Source organism: Schistocerca americana, chromosome X, assembly GCF_021461395.2.
Source record: "Schistocerca americana isolate TAMUIC-IGC-003095 chromosome X, iqSchAmer2.1, whole genome shotgun sequence".
NCBI lineage: Eukaryota > Metazoa > Arthropoda > Insecta > Orthoptera > Acrididae > Schistocerca > Schistocerca americana.
Window position 1 is genome coordinate 948,015,592 of NC_060130.1, and position 17,623 is coordinate 948,033,214.

General features: G+C 38.0%; 1 protein-coding gene across 2 annotated transcripts in view; it reads right to left on the reverse strand.

The window, feature by feature from the left end:
- The window catches only part of LOC124555018 (LMBR1 domain-containing protein 2 homolog), a 107,301-nt gene that overhangs the window by 23,030 nt on the left and 66,648 nt on the right, over positions 1–17,623 (reverse strand). For both annotated transcript variants that reach the window (XM_047128764.1, XM_047128763.1), the window contains 2 exons: positions 16,660–16,836; positions 5,730–5,907 (listed from right to left, as the gene is read on the reverse strand). In XM_047128764.1, coding sequence (XP_046984720.1) covers positions 5,730–5,907; positions 16,660–16,836 — 355 coding nt within the window. The remainder of the gene's footprint in view (positions 1–5,729; positions 5,908–16,659; positions 16,837–17,623) is intronic.

Here is a 17,623-nt window from a genome sequence, read left to right on the forward strand (position 1 = left end):
TCTTTCTTTATTCCTTACCAACATTTTCTTCATTAATCTGTCATCGTCCATTCTCACCAGATGACCAAAAAACATCAGCCTTCTCTTTCTCATTTCCGTTGTGGCTGGTTTAATAAATTGGTAGATCTCATTGCTCATCTTTACCCATTTTTCACCAATTTTTTTGTGTTCACTAAGAAACTTCCTCAGAATTACTCTTTCCTGGTTCTCGAGGTCATCTATTAGTCCTTTGTTCTTGAGGGAGAGTGTGTCTGTTGCAGACTGAACTTCTTTTTTTCTTCTCCTTTTTCTTTAAATTTTAGACCTATATGTTCAAAATCACGTTTCTCGTATGGCTGTGCCTCTCTCAGCCAACCTTGGAGAAAGTGCCGACATTGATGGGGAGGCGTGGCTACCAATCCCGACACAACTTTTCACTTACTGTTAGGAATTTGGCAACACATCAAGCACAATGTGTGTGTATTGTTTTCATGTGTGAAGTGTTTCAAATATGCATTTTTGACATTTTATCTCTATTTGGTTTTTGTTTCATTCTTTATTTATTTTATTTACATGAATTAGTCAATTAAGGACCGCATAACAAATTCTATTTCATGTTCACTTTTCCTTTCTTTCTTCTTGGGCTGCTCTTCTGCCTGCTGCCATTTTTGCCGCATCCATTTCTGTAAGTCCAAGTTCACTGAGGTCTTTCTTTATTCCTTACCAACATTTTCTTCGTTAATCTGTCATCGTCCATTCTCACCAGATGACCAAAAAACATCAGCCTTCTCTTTCTCATTTCCGTTGTGGCTGGTTTAATAAATTGGTAGATCTCATTGCTCATCTTTACCCATTTTTCACCAATTTTTTGTGTTCACTAAGAATCTTCCTCAGAATTACTCTTTCCTTCTTCTCGAGGTCATCTATTAGTCCTTTGTTCTTGAGGGAGAGTGTCTCTGCTGCAGATTGAACTTCTGTTCTCGTCACTGTATTGTAGTGTAATAACTTTGTATTTTGAGACAGACATTTTTTATTGTACAGCTTCTGTGTTAAAATGTGTACCCTCCTAAGTTTAGCTAATCAAAGTTTGACATCTTCTTTCTCTATGCCAGTATCCGTTATTGTTTCTCCCAATTATTTAAAGTGTTTGACCCTTTCGATACATCCAATAATTGTGTGCAATTCTTTGATTTCCATATATTTGTTAGACATGAACACAGTTTTTTCCTTGTGATACCTGTAAACCAAATTTAGCTGCATGCCTTGCTAAGATTTCTATTTGTTTAATTGCATCTGCTATATTTGTAGATAGGAGAGCAATATCATCTGCAAAAGCTAGTGCATGTATCGTAAGGCCTTTAAATGATCCTCCAAAAGAAATTCCCTTTACTTTTTGTTGTGTGTATTCCTCCAATGTCTCCCTGATGTTGAACAGAATTGGGGAGAGTCCATCCCCTTGTCTCAAACCTGTTTGAATTTTAAAAGGTTCACAAATCTTGCCTCGAAATTTGATTTTGGGCTTGGTATCTGTCAGTGTTGCTTTACTATATATTTAGTTTTTCTGTCAATTCCAAATTCCTCTAGAGTTCTAATGAGGCTTTCTCTGTCTACAGAGTCATACACTTTTCTAAAATCAATAAATGTCGTAACATGTAGTTGATCAGCGTGTGTTCTAATTATGTTTTTAAGGTTAATAATTTGCTACAAACAGCTACTCCCTTTTCTAGATCCACCTTGGTATTCTCCTATCTGTGCATGTAGAACTGGTTCAATCCTATTTATTAATATCTTGGAAAGGACCTTTTATGGAATGGATAGACGGGAAAGCCCCTTTTTGTGAACTGGATGTATAAGTGCCGTCCTCCAATCTTCTGGGATCTTCTCAGTTCTCCAAATTTTCTTAATAATTGTATCGAGGTGTAGTGCTACTTTTGCCTCACCTAGTTTCTAAAGTTCAGCTGTGATTCCATCTTCACCAGAAGATTTGTTGTTCTTGAGGGATTTTATAGCTTGCCAGACTTCATTTAGAGTTGGTGGATATGATTCTGCAGGGATTTCTTCGGGAGTTTTGAATTTCGGTTTCTCTGAAGGTGCTTTACAGTTGACAAGGTCTTTGAAATAGTATGCTAAAATGTTGCAGTTATCTTGGTCATTTGTACCTAATTTCCCTGATTTAAACTGAGTGGTTCGTAACCTTTCTGGTGTCTTTTGAAAGATTGGTAATAGTCTCTGGATTTGTTTTGAGTGAAGTACACCTGCATTTGTTGAAGGGATAGTCATTCATACAGTTTCTTTTCGTTTCTGATTGTGTAGGAGGCTAGTTTTCTACCTTCTCTGAACCTTTTCAGGTTGTTTTGTGTCGGATTTGATTTAAATTTTTGCCATAGCTTTCGTCCGTTTTCCAAAGCTTCATTGCACTTTTCATTCCACCAGATATTCTTGTGTTTAGTTTTGGTTGGAAGAGATTCATTTGCAGCTTTCATTATTTGAGACTTCATTTTGTCCCATGTCTCACCTTTCAATTGTGATTTGAAATAATTTTGAGTATCAGCATCAATATTCCTGGTTTCAAAATGCTTTCTCATATGTTTATTATTATTTCTTCCTGAATTTGGGATGAATTTAATTTTAGACTTAACAAGATAGTGTTTTGTATCTATTTTGGCTCCTTTCTGCAGCTTAATATTTTGAATTATCTTAAATTCTCTTCTAGAAATGGCCATGTGGTCAATTTGGAACTCTCCATCGAGTTGATTTGGTGCTTTCCACGTCTTCATCTTCTTTGGATGTACCTTGAAGTGTATAGTCATAATTTTGAGGTTGAAGATTTGGCAGAGTTCCACAAGTCTTATTCCATTGTTGTTTGTCCTCTTATGCACCAGGTATTCTACAATGCTGTTTTTTTATTTCTTCTCCTTGCCGTGCTGTGCATTAAAATCCCTGAGCAGAATGATGACATTTTCCTTTGGAATCTTCTGGATCATGTATTTCTAGTTCTTCCCAGATAGTCTGTACTTTGTTTGGATTTTTTTTTTGTCAATATTTGTTGGAGCATGAGCACTCACTAGTGTATACATTTTGTTTTTACATTTGATTGTCAGTGTTGAGAGCCTGTTGGACGTAGAGCTGAAGTTTGCTATGGACTCCATTATATTTCTTCTAACAATAAAACAGTGTACCTAATAGAGGGCATTTTCCAAAGATATACTCTGCTGGTTTTCCTTTATAAATTCTGTAATTGCCCGTTTCAAAGGAATTTTCATCAGTATAGTGAGTTTCTTGTAGTGCCAGAATTTGGATATTATGGTGCTTGAATCAGTTCTTGATGATTTCCTGTTTTGATCAGTGAGTTAATGTTCAGTGATCCTATATTATATTTCTTCTTCAATTTGAGTTTTTCAGGTCGATAAAACAAGAGCAGAAATTGAAGGCTCCCCAGAATATGAAATGCCTGCTTGCAACCTGAGGTCGAGAGATTTTACTCCCTGGGGTAATTTGATAATCCATAAAATTTGTAAGGTTGGAGTGGTGGAGCTCTCCGAAGATTGCTCGAGATACAACTGGAGTGTTAATCCAGAGGGTCTGTTTTGGTCCACGAGAGCTATTTTATTTCACTCAAGTCCACTGGCAAACCAGTGAGGACCCCCCCAATCCGCCACCCGGGGACGCGCCACGTCGGAGTAGCACCTCTCTGCCTGTTATGACAGCATAAGAGGTTCATTCTTTAGCAATGGAAAAAAGTGTCTCTCTTTAATGTTAATCTGCAACAGGAATACAAATTATTGAAATTGTGTAATGACAGTAACAATGAATGTGTGTATTGCGTACTATGTACTGGATAATTTTCTGTTGCATATAAAGGAAAAGGTAATATTACAAACAATGTGAAAACAGCTAAACATAGAAGTGCTATAAATGCTGCTACTTCAACAAACATATGAGATTCTTTAAATCCAAAGATGGCTATTGTGACCTGCAGTGTGTTGCTAAGGGCTACACTTTCATACCACACTAACATACACAAACTCAGTTTCAAAATACCAGACTGCACACCTAAACTGTTTAAAAACTTATATTACTCAACATTTTCATCTGCTACAATTATATATTATATTTGATAATGTGGTGTGTTCTTTGGAAAACAATCATATAACAGTGATGATGGATAGCTCAAACTGAAGTGAACTTGTTCCAATCGTTTTTAAATTTTGATGAAATATTGGGTGAAACTGCTCAAATTAATACTCAGTGTATTTTTTCACATAGCGCAAAAAATAAAGTTGAAGAATATTAGTTTGTTATACTGCTGATGCCTTCAGAAAAGTTCAAAGTTATTTAGACAGACCTATCTAGTATTTTAGGCATTGGGTTATTCAGGCCCACACTGTACATAAACCATTTCTGAGGAAAGTTTTCTAGTGAAAAATACAACTGTATAGATGAAGTTTAATGTTTCATTAAACACTTAAATCTTTTAAGTAATTTCAAAAATATGTCATGGGTTGGACCCAAAACAATATGGTAAGCCTATTTCCAGACCTATCAAAAAGTGGAGATTAACATCTGAGAAAGTGGCACTCTGGGATGAGGACAGGACTGTACTTACACACAGCCATTTTGTGTGCACAACCACCAACGGGCTGTCGACCACAATAAACAGCCACTGACTAACTGAGACCAAGAGTAGAGCCTACTGGCCCGTATCTGAACATACTACTGTGCACAATATATTTCACTTCAATGTCTCCTGCACATCGATGCTATCTAGGTCTAAATTACGGAGACAGATATTGTCCTTAAAATGCATCATTTGGTCCAGCAGTACTACTGGTCTCAATCTCTGCTAGACCCCTGTCCCACACTCACCTCCGTTTTTGTCCCTATGCCCCCTCCCCTCCCCCCAATTCTTCACACATTCCACAGTCATACTTTCATACCGCAGTCTCTCTCTTCCTCCATTTTATCTTCCCTTTTCAGTCCATTACTTCATGACAATGTCCGTCCACATGCAACTCCCCCTGCCCACACCAGTGTGATCACACTAGTGCCACATGCCTATCCTGCACACTTGTCTCCCCCTCTCAACTGTCAGCCACCCTCCCCTCCAGTCCTCCCTCACCCACCTTTTCCCTTTCTTGAGCTCCACTCAACACAACCCCTCACACACTAGTCCAGCTGCAGTACCGATACAATGCAACCAGTCAGGAAATTGTAGCTGTATGTATGACTGTCAGTGCTTCGTCTATATGGCGAGAGTTTACTTTCAATCCAGTACCTGAAATGTTTTTGTAGTTTTCAAAGGCATCCCTATGTAAAACCACAGATTAAAATAGTAAACAGCAGATCAGCACAAAGGACAGCACAAACTATTCTTTTTTTCTGGAAGCAAGAAATCACAAGTATGCAAGATAAACTGTATTCTAAATTGTGTGTCAATATTCATGATAGGATAATCCTGTGGTAAAGGCCAGCTGTTGAAACCAAACACATGCCTTTTACAGGCTATGCTTTACCAATTGAGTCACCCAGACAAATCTATTTGAGCTTCTCAAATTAATCTCACAATTAAGTCTTTCTTTCCATTCCACATTCCATACATGTTCTCCTGGTAACTCTAAAGGCTAGCACAGCTGGGATACTGACTATGACAGAGAGACTGGATTTCCCAAAACTTCATGGTTCTTAAACTATCATTATCATTCAGCAGAGTGAATATGTTCATAGTAGTAAAAGATATAAATTGTCTTCACCAATTGTAGGTGTGTATATCAAATTCAGCAATGCAGGTCGCACTGGTCGGAAAGTAGGCCTAAATACATGATCACGATTCTCTTGATTGTATGCAATGTCTTCCAGTTCAAAGATTTTTTCCACAAGAATAGTCCACTGTGTCTCAGTGCGATGATATGTTTGTAAGGTCTTTAGAACCTGAAAACAAAGGAATTATTAAATATTAGTGAGCGTTCCATTACTGCGATTCAAATATAGTGCAAACAGTACATTCTCAAACTAATATGTATGTGATGGAGACACTTAGCATTTATGTCATCTCTCTTGGATGCCTATGTGCTACTTAGGGCAATTTTGTAAGGTCTGCATGTTATGGGGAACTATTAATATCACCATTGTTATCCTTGATGATGTAACCTGTATGTGTCCTAAGATCCGATGATGGCGGCTTTAGTTTCGCCAAAACCGGTAATCATGGAATAAAAAGAATTCTTGCGATCTTGGCTACCAGTTTATTGTTTTACAACCATCTACATTGCTCCCACATGAGCACAATGTGCTCCCTACAAAATTCTCAAACTACTTCATGACATAAGTTTTATAAATGTTATTCAAAGATATCTGCAGTGCGTAATACAGTTTAAGTACATTTACTTAACAAGGATTTCCACACGGATTCATCGTATTACACATTTCTATAAAATACATTGAAAATTTTTTTGTATATGTAGACAGTACATGAAGAAAACTCATTTTTATAACAAAGACGGTGAAGTTACATCACCATCTATAAAGCTTTGTAAGCCATTTTTATAATGAAGATAGTACTGTTTGCATCTCTATTAACTTCTGGGCATCCCTCCAACATCTGAGCATAATTCTGTACTACAGTAATTTTTCTTGTTCCTCACAGATGTTCCTCTGGTTTGTGAAATGTGCCATTCAGATACATGATGGTTCTTTGGGGCATTATTTGATCTTCATAATACAGCTCATCTTTGGTATCTTTTTCCCTTAGTAATAATTCACTACGCCTGTTTCAAACGATCTTAATGAAACTTGGAAGGTATGTGGAGGAGCAAAAGAGTGCGATACATACTTTTTGTTTGCGCCCAATTTCATTTTTACGTGGTAAAAAACATTCCTAAAGATAATTTGGCATATTGGGTTTAGAGAGAATATCTTCAAAATGATGACAAATTAAAAAAAATCATATAAAAGTTGACAAGTAATTAATTTTCTTGAATCAACTTCTGAAATAATTTGAAATTTTGCAAAATATCTCACCACCATTAATTAACTCTGAAGATAAAAACTCTTATTTCAACACAAATTAATAAAGTTTTCAAACTACATACATTCATTTTTGGAAAATAAGCTGTACAAAATGCTTTGTGAGTATTTTCAACATATCTATTTCAAATATCTGAACAATCATACCTATTTCAATTATCTATTTTACTTATATTTGTTTAAATTTAAATTGTTATTTTACATTCATTCCTGTTGTTGGAGCTTCAAATTTATCCTGGGTTGCAGGATCCTTATAGGGCTTCATTCGAAGTGTGTGGACCATATCTCTGATCTTTTGTCATCTTGTCTCGGGCTCAAAATCTTCAACTTCATAAGTAACATCAGACAACTGTCTTACAACCTTATAAGGTCCAAAGTACCGCCTGAGAAGTTTCTCAGAGAGACCAACCTTCCGAACAGGCATGAAGATCCAGATAATGCCACCAGGCTGGTAAACAACAGGGCGGTGGCTTGCATCATACCTTTGGCAATTGTTTTCTTGAGCCGGCAGCATGCAGAGTCGAGCTAACTGCTGAGCTTCCTCAGCTCTGATTAACACCTGGCCGATGTAGTTGTCGTCCACATCATCAGGATGTAATGGAAACACAGTGTCCATCATCGTAGTCACCTCACACCCATGCACCAGGAAAAATGGCGTAAATCCTGTGGTTTCTTTTTTGGCGGTATTGTATGCAAACGTCACGAAAGGTAGTACCTCATCCCAGTTGCTCTGGTCAACAATGATGAACATTGATAGCATGTCGGCCAAGGTCTTATTAAGGCGTTCAGTAAGCCTGTTAGTCTGCGGATGGTAGGCAGTCATCCTGTGATGAGTAATGTTGCACCGGCAGTTTATCTCTGTGCAAAGATTCTAATGTTGCAGAAACTGTGGTGTAGTGGTTATAATACTAGACTTTTGAATAGAGGGTTGTGAGTTCAAAACTCACCTGAACTGTAAAATTTTAATTTCTATATTCAGTTCGAGTACATTCTAGAAGTATCCACAAATATCAAGAATCATTGTACTGGAATGTTCCGTAACTGTATATATACGTATGTGTTCTGGCCGGAGGCAGTTCACTCCGTGCTCTTGTATGTGCAAGTGCTGAATAAACCTTTGTTAAGTAAAGTTAGTGTTCATCATTCAGCTAATTACACCTTCTTCTTTGTGACATTATTCCGGTGGGGATGCTGGTAACAATCCCAGTACCTCTCACTTGGCTTGTGGATTTACTGCTTACTGCAAGTGGTCGCCTTACCATTAGGCTATGCGAGCATGACTCAAAGCCAGACCCAAACTTCCATATGTCGTCAACTGTGTCTACAACCAGCACTCGTACATTAATTATGCATATTTCTGTATAGGGGAGACCTTTTAATTGAAAGTCATTTTCGTGGGGCATGCAAGTCTGAAGGAACATTACACCATACTTCTACACAACAGAGACACTGCAATACCGTATTTATCCACTGGCACCAGGCAAGTGATTTTCAATTTAAAGGTCTTGCCTGTAAGAAAATATATATAACAAATGTACAAGTGAAAGTTGTACACACATGGTTGATGACAAATGGAAGTACCTTTATTTTCATCACTCAATTATCTGAAGGAACATTACAACATACTTCAGAACAACATAGGCACTGCAATATTGTAAATACTGTACAGGTCAAAAGATATCTCAAAGGTGTTTTATTTCCCAGCAATGGAGAAATATCTGTATTACTGTTACAGTCTTGTGGTGGTCAATGTGAAAGAATTGTTTAGAGCTTTGCACCTGAGGACAAGGAACTTGTACTTCTGGTGGTCCCAAAGCGCTCGATGGCACGGGGACAGCTGTGGGAGGTATACAGCTTTCGAAGCTGGAACAACTTTGTGAGAAGATTTTTAGATCTAGTTCTGTTGAATGATTATGTCAACCTCTACTAGAGAAACAATATAATCAAGTTGCAGTCATTAGTACATAATCAATTACCTTTGCCAAGGCTTAGAAATGTACTGAAATATGCCTGATACAAATCAGGATATTCAGAAGATCACCCGTGATAGTTTGAAATGCTGCTGAATTTTGTTTGATATTTCTTCTCCATCGTGTATACTATGCAAAAGATATTTCATTCACTTTATGTCTATTGTGTAAAAAAATGTTACAGATTATCATTACTGTAATTATTTTCTATTATAATAATGAGTTAATCAAACAATGGAAAATCCAGGATAGAATGTAACAATACGGGAAGGAAAGTGGTAGTTTCAGCTCTCTGAGACTGCAGATGTGTGTGCAAGTTGCACGTGTGTGTGTGTGTGTGTGTGTGTGTGTGTGTGTGTGTGTGTGTGTGTGTGTGTGTGTGTGCTGCTGACAAAGGCCTTAATGGCCGAAAGCTATGATTGTGTGAATTTTTTTATTGTGCCTATCGCGGCTCAGCATCTCTGCTATACGGTGAGTAGCAACTTTCCTTCTCGTATTATAATAATGAGTTACTTACTATTTTCAATTAACAAAATACACATATGTGAAACAGTAAAATAAAAAACAAAAAAATCTAAATGTAAAATATAAAATAACAATTTAAAACATAAAACAAATATAAGTAAAATAGATAATTAGAATAGTAATGAATGTTCTGATATTTTAATTAGGTACGTTGAAAATACTCAGACAGCACATAGTGTACAGCTTATTTTCCAAAGATGGTATTTCAGAAACCAGCTTTGCATAGAGCTTGAAAGCTTTATAAATTTATGTTTTAACAAAAGTTTTCATTTTTTTGAAATTAATTAATGGTGGTGGGTTATTTTGCAAAATTCAATTTATTATGAGAGCTGATTACACAGTTTTCAAGAAAAGTAATTATATATCAGCTTTTATAACAAAAACATCTTTTATACATATCATTGTTTTGACGATATTCCCTCTAAACCTAAAGTGCCAATTTACATTTTGGGGTGTGTTTTACCCCTTAAAGGTGAAACTGGGCACAAAAAAAGTATTTCATTATTTTCCCCCCTCTACACTACCACCAAGTTTCATCAAGATCATTTAATGTCATTTGGGAGTGTCCCCTTGTTAGCAATGACTACAGAAACGTGTTGGATATGAGGAGCTGCTTGACCATTTTACCACATTCTTTTTAGCACCCCACAAACAGTTACTGTGCTAGCTAAACTGCTCTGAGCACACAAAGTCACAAGTGGTTCCTTCTGATGATTTCATGCAAATTTTACAACCACTCTGTGCAATGCTCATTTGCCCCTGTCCATCAGTACATGAGATCTGCCTGGTCTTGGCTTAGTTATGGTTGTTTCTTTACGTATTCACTTCACAGTCACAACACCTACTTGGGTAGCTTTAAAAGGGTTGAAATGTGTCTGATGAATTTGTTAGCCAGTTGACATCCAATGAGTAGTCCACATTCAAAGTCACTGAGCTCTCCTGACTGCTGTTACTGTTTCTTTACCAACAATACAGTATTCCATGACTCCTTTTATACTGATGCATCCACATCTCATGATATCTATTGGTTGATCCTATGTTACAAATTGGTGTTCAGATATTTTCAGTCAGAGAGTCAGAGAGAGAGAGAGAGAGAGAGAGAGAGAGAGAGAGAGAGAGAGAGAGAGAGAGAGACACCAATTACTTGCAGTCTCCTTCACTACATGAGAGAGATGAAGACAGTATGGATTTGGAACAGAAGGGAAAAAGAAGCAGGTTGAGATGATGATAATATTGATGATGATGATTATGATGATCATCCTACCAGGAATGAACTAGATTCCCTTGGTGAAGAGAGGTGTTGAACCTTATTAATGAGTGAACACAGCAACCAAGTTTCAAATGGCAAAATATTAATCATGTAGTGAAGGAGACTGCAAGTAATTGGTCTAATGTGAAATAATTTATTTTATTATACAATTTACAGGACCTAATAGGAAATGAAGTTAAATGAATGATCCTAAAAGTTTGAGATTCACTTTTGTCTTCTATTGTAGTCATGTTTCTTCAGTGTCTTCAACCAGAACATACTCAGCACATACAGTACATAGTACTCCTTGTTTCTTTTTGCACAGAAAAACAGATATCTATTTACATAATAATGCTGCTATCTAGTTAGGAAGCAACAAACATGATGTGACTGTTTGTGATTAATTCAGATAATTAGCTGAGCAAACTCCACATGATCACTAATGTTATTTCTGCCCATAGTTTTCTTCAAGATAGAAGGAATACATTGAAAGTTTGATACAATTCTAGTTTCCATTATTCTCATCCCAAATTTATATTATGGACCACTAAATTACTGGTTTCCAAGCAAATGGTTGTGCTCCAACTATTCCTGTGACATTATTAGCCTCATGCAACCCTTTGTCGATTTTTTTTATTCAAAAATGTAGTCAGTGGGTAACTCTAAATAACACATTTTGCACATGGATTCTCTTCCAGTTTAAATGTTGTATTGATACATTTCTTCTAGGTACTGCACTTTATTCCAACTTGTCTCTCACACAGTGAGGCAACAGAACAGTACCAACAGTTAGCTTCCTACGATAATCACTACCAGTATCACTTTAGTAAATTTCAATTTAATTCTAGCTTCCTACAATAATCTATTAATTATTAAGCTTACTTCTCTCTGCTGGCAGCATCGGCCTCTTAAATCACTCCCCTTTCCCTTATTTCCACCCTAACCTGTTTCAAATACGCTAATTACATTTCTCCTCTTACGACATAGGATACACAGTGACACACAGCCGTCACTATTATTGGTCATATTCTCCTTGCACCGAATACCACTAATCCATTTTCTATACTCCCGCAACCTCAGGAAATCTCTTGCAGTCGCCTTTCTTTTGGCACTCGCGGAGTCACAAACAGGGCGCGCAAAATCTCGGACACCCCTGTATTATGTCACTTGGCGGAAGCACCGGCCAGTGCCCCTCGCGGCAGGTAGTGCCTAACAAAGGGACAAACCAGTCTGCCACCCTACTCCAGGCTGCTCAGCGGAATGCATCAGAGCTTTTAGCAGCTCACTGCAACATCCAGTCTTTACCTGCACATTACGAAGAACTTAGCCTCCTCTTCAACCAACTAAACTACCACGTAATCCTCTTATCCGAAACGTGGTTGAAACCACACATATCCTCTGCATCTATTCATCTCCCAGGGTACACATTTCTTAGGGCAGACAGATCAAAAAAGCGAGGTGGCGGGGTCGGCGCGTATATACGAACAGATCTCAAAGCGAAAGTCTTATGTACGTCAAATCCTGCTGAAGAAAAAGAGGCTGAATTCATGTTCATTGAAATAAATATACAAAGTCGGAAATTCTTGACTGGCATCGTGTACAAGCCGCCAAAAATAAACTCAATGAGTTCCTTCCAGTCGGAATTACATTCACTCCAGTGTCAATACGAACATGTCATCGTAATGGGTGACTTGAACGTAGACCTGCTAAGAGACACTCCCTCCGCAATAAACCTAAGAAGATTGTTTAGTTGCAATAGCATGAACATTCTTCCATTACAACCTACACACCATACGGCGCGCAGTCATACTCTTATAGACGTAATCGCAACGAAACAGACTGACAAAGTAAGAGATGTTGGTCAAACATCGGCCCCTGGCCTCTCAGCACATGATGTAATATTCCTGGCCTAGTCTGTGCAGCCCCCAAGGATCAAACCGCGTTACATAACTTGTAGGAACATGAAACGTATTGACCTCGATGCTCTAACAGCCAATTGCTCAGAAATATCATGGCATCAAATAATCAGAGAACCTACAATCGACGGCGAAATTAACGAACTTGGTGATAAACTCACTGCCCTCTATGACAAACATGCACCTGTGCGCACAATCCGTGTAAGAAAATCTCCTGCTCCATGGCTGACAGCTGAATTATGTCAAATGATGACTAATAGGGATGCTGCCCACAGGTGTTTCAAGGCAGATCCGAAACCCGAGCGTTTCGAAGAATACAGAAAGCTACGGAACAGAGTGAAACAATGCATTCGCAATGCTAAAATCAGGCACGCTCGCTCCCTTGTATGCAGCGATCTGACGCCCATGACTCTATGGAAGAATCTCCGTAGCTTGGGGGTCGGAAAGGCAAAATCGCAAACTACTTTTCACGTGTCAGCTAACGAATTAAATGAATTCTTCTCTGCACCTCTGAATACCAGCACGGCTGATAATTACCGTCCACAAGAATCCCCAAACAGGATAACTAACAACGATAGCTTCCATCTAAAACATGTAACAACAAATACGACAAGAAAAGCAATAATGAGAATCTCTTCTGATGCAATAGGCAACGACAGTATCGGTATAACCATGATTAAGAATGTTGCCGATATCTTAGTACCTGTCTTAACTGACATATTTAATTTTTCCCTCGTGAACAGAATATACCCCACTGCATGGAAAAGAAGCATAATTCGACCCATCCCTAAGATCGAAAACCCACAACTGCCTAGTGATTACTGACCAATTAGCATACTGCCTGCTGTTTCCAAAGCACTCGAATATGTTGTTCATGACCAAATCACTGAACACTTGCATGAATTCAGCCTATATCACAAATTTCAATCCGGTTTCCGTAAACATCACAGCACAAACACTGCTCTAATTAAAGTAACAGATGACCTGAAATGTGCCATCGACAATCGAAAGGCAACAATATTGACGCTACTGGACTTCAGCAAAGCTTTTGACACTGTTAACTTTGACATATTGCTCAGAAAAATGCAACAGCTTAATTTCTCTGATAGTGCAATGAGATGGTTTGAAAGCTACTTAAAAGACAGACAGCAATGTGTTGTCTGCGTAAATGAAAAATCTTCCTGGAAACATGTTTCCTCAGGAGTGCCACAAGGATCAGTCTTAGGACCACTTTTGTTTTCTTTATATGTCAACGATATTTCGTCGGTTCTGTCCTCCTGTAAATATCATTTCTATGCCGACGACCTCCAGCTCTACCTAAGCGTCAGACCTGAAGACGTAAACACTGCAATCGCTCAGATGAATGATGATCTGTCTTCGGTAGTGACATGGGCGAAAAGCCTGGGGCTTAAACTAAATGCAAAAAAGACGCAAGTAATCTTAATAGCCCATCAGAAATTAATAAGTTCAGATTTCTGCGAACGGCTACCTCCTATTCTGCTCGACGGTACTCCAATACCATATCAGAAAACAGTGAAGAACTTGGGTGTAGCTTTGGATGAGCATCTCAACTGGGCGGAGAATACAGTCGCAGTGTGCCGAAAGACGTCTGCTTGTCTCTATGCTCTCAAAAAGTTTCGGAACATATTTCCACAGGACTTGAAACACCAGCTTGTGCAAGCACTCGTTCTACCGAACCTCCACTATTGTGATGTGATTCAACAAGGCACGAGTAGTGAAAACAAAAGACGGCTAGAGCTAACCATGAATGCCTGTGTGCGTTACACCTGCAACATTCGCCGATATGATCATGTTAGTGCTTCATACTCCGAGCTAAAGTGGCTACGGCCGGACAAATTGCGTGACTACCACACTCTATGTCTACTTCACAGACTCCTCGTCGCGCAAGCACCCCAGTACCTTGCTTCAGAGATTAAAAACCTGTCATGTCATCATAATCGAAACACGAGGTCACTCTTATTTGGTATCCTAACTGTGCCCACTCACAAAACAAAAACTTTTGCAAACTCCTTCTCAGTTGCCGCTGTCCGCCTCTGGAACAAACTGCCCCTTACCCTGTGCAAAATTCAATCTCCTGCTGCTTTTAAGAAGAAGTTGAAGCATTTCCTACTATCATCCTCATAAAATTCTCCACAAAATTAATGTACCAGGCCAATCCTCTCATCTGTCAAATAGCAAAGCTAGCGTCTCCTATCTTGCTCCTGAGATGCCTTCCTCTTCATCTATCTCTATTAGCCAGGCAATCTTCTTTTCCTTTATATTTCCTTAATTATGTTTCATCATGTCTATTCTTCTCCTCCCTTCACCACGAGTCTCCCTCATACTCCCTGCTGCCAGCACTCCCATCTAAAATTTGTCTCTTCAATAATATCTAATTATAACAGTACTTATGATCTACGAATATAAACTCTATATGTATGTATTTTTCCAGGTGTACCTTTCTAATTGTTTATTTCACTTTTTGTACTAGATGTAGTTTAACATGCCTACTAAAACGTATGAATGTAAAATAAGTAGAATGCCTGGTTAGATGTAAGAGAGGGCCTGATGGCCCTAATCTTGCCAGGTTAAATAAATCAATACATAAATAAATAAAGTTAAACATATTACTAAAGAAAAATTATGTGCAATAAATTGCACAAGACCTATACATTATGCGGCTTGAAGTCCTCAGACGACCCCTTGAACAGACAATGTCCAGTGTCATTATGCATCTGAGTGGGTAGGAGAGCATTAACAACTAGTCCACATTATATATACATTTTTTGTCAGAGATGAATGACTGAGAATGGAGCATGACTGTAGGTGTTGACAAGTTTGAGTGTTCTGTCACAAAGGAGTTAAAGGAATTGAGTGTGCTCTGATCTAACATTAGTGATGTTCTTGAAAAATGGAAATGAGAGGGAAGCACTTAAAACAATTCTCTGACAGGACCAAGAAACTGACTGTACGTATCTCCAAACCCAAAAGTGTTCTAGGCATACCAAACATCAGACATCATTGCCAATTATAGCTGAAAATTTCTGATGCACCACAAGTGCACATGTCAGTAACAGAGGTGACAAGACTCAGATTTTGTAGTCGTGCTAACGCTTTAATGCCAAAAGATCATGAGAATGAATGTTGGACAACACTGTAGGTGTTAAATGCAGTGCCCTCATTGGTCTTGAGATTAGTTGAAGGTTATATGTTTCATGAAACACTACCGAGAAAATGTAGAACACAAATATTTGCAGCTGACTGCAGAATGATTCTGTTGCCACCAACATACTTTTTGTGTAAGGACTGCGAAGAGAGGCTAAGAGAAATTAGGGTTCATGTGGAGGCATGCAGACAGATGTTTTTCAAAGGTTCCATTTGTTAGCACAACAGGAAAGGCTATGACTCATAGTGGTACAAGGTACCCTTTGACATGTACCATATGGTGGCTTTTATGCAGATGCAAATGTAGATTTAGACGAGTAATTGTACTTGATGTGGCATTCAGATGGTACAACGTGGAAAATGCTCAGCCAATAGATTTACTTGTAGTAACAGTGAAACTTCTGGAAAGGAATGTGATGGCCATGAGCTGTACTTCCAGGTATGGGATCATTAATCGTTTTGGTCAGCAACAAAATGAACACTGATATTTACAAAAACATTTTAGACAGTACTACGTTTTCAACTTGTGCCAGGATTTTGGAATCAGGCCTTTTGTGTGTCTGTGCCTGAAGAAAGCAGCATTGATTTGGGCATAAAAGATAACTGATCAGAGTTGATGGAGCACTATACTCTAAGCCCAAAGCTGAATGACAACATGCATCTTTGGGATGAACAGAAGATTAAACACTATAAAAGTAGCAAAAGGAAGTTCAACATACTATTAGTTACACTTATGACAGATTTGGAATCAACAGCTGTGAGTGCCCAGGGTATTGGGGCCACATATCATAAGCGGCATTTAAATATTCATTATAGTAACAATATATATTACCTGTCTGTGAAGTCTAACTAATGCTTTTTCAGATGGTGTATCAAGTGGGGCATCATCAGGAAGTTGCCTACGGCACATACGGTCCTGGAGTTCCATTGGAAGCTTTTGGAGAATAGTTTCTACATTTTTATACGATGGATGCCCTGGTGTTACTGACATTTTAACACCCAAAAGTGTCTGTAACACAATCAATTGAATTAATAAATATTTTCATTCATCAGCTGATGATATAAGAAACAAAACTATATTAAAAACAACTGCTCTTTATGTACAGAACTGTAATTCATAACAAACATAAATTAAGTACAACCCAAACCAACTACCATAAATATAGACAGTGGAAGAGATCCCTTATATACTAAACAATTATAGTCCAAGTGGCAAGATTGGGCCGACAGATCAGTGCAGTGACACTTTGATCTCCACAGAACAACTTAAGTATAATAGTTTAGCATGCAAGGGATGTGGAAACATGCCTTGAAAGGTGTATCATGTATGAAGTGTAACTTTTGGTTTCATGAGAAGTGCTTGAAAGTCAAGTTAAAATTTTTAAATGATGAGTTTCCTTGGTCATGTCATGTATTTGAGTGTGATGAACATGGTAGAGTTGATGAGCACAGGGAACTCTAAAAACGAAATTATCAATTTGCTGAACAGACACACTAACGTTCTTAAAGATGAAATACATTCCTTGAAATAAGAAGATGCAAGACTCAAAAACAAAAGAAAGAAAAAAAACTTGTATACTGATGAAAATACAAATATAGTGATGAAACATAACTACAAAAACATGTATATACATAATAAAGCAGACTTCAGTAATATGAAAGATCCTCGCTTGAAATGTAAAACTACAAATAGCAAACAGCATAGAAAATGAACAGACAAAAATAAATGTACCAACATAAACTGCAAAAATAGAACACACAGTACTGAACAAAGTGCCGAAAATGAATTTCTAATA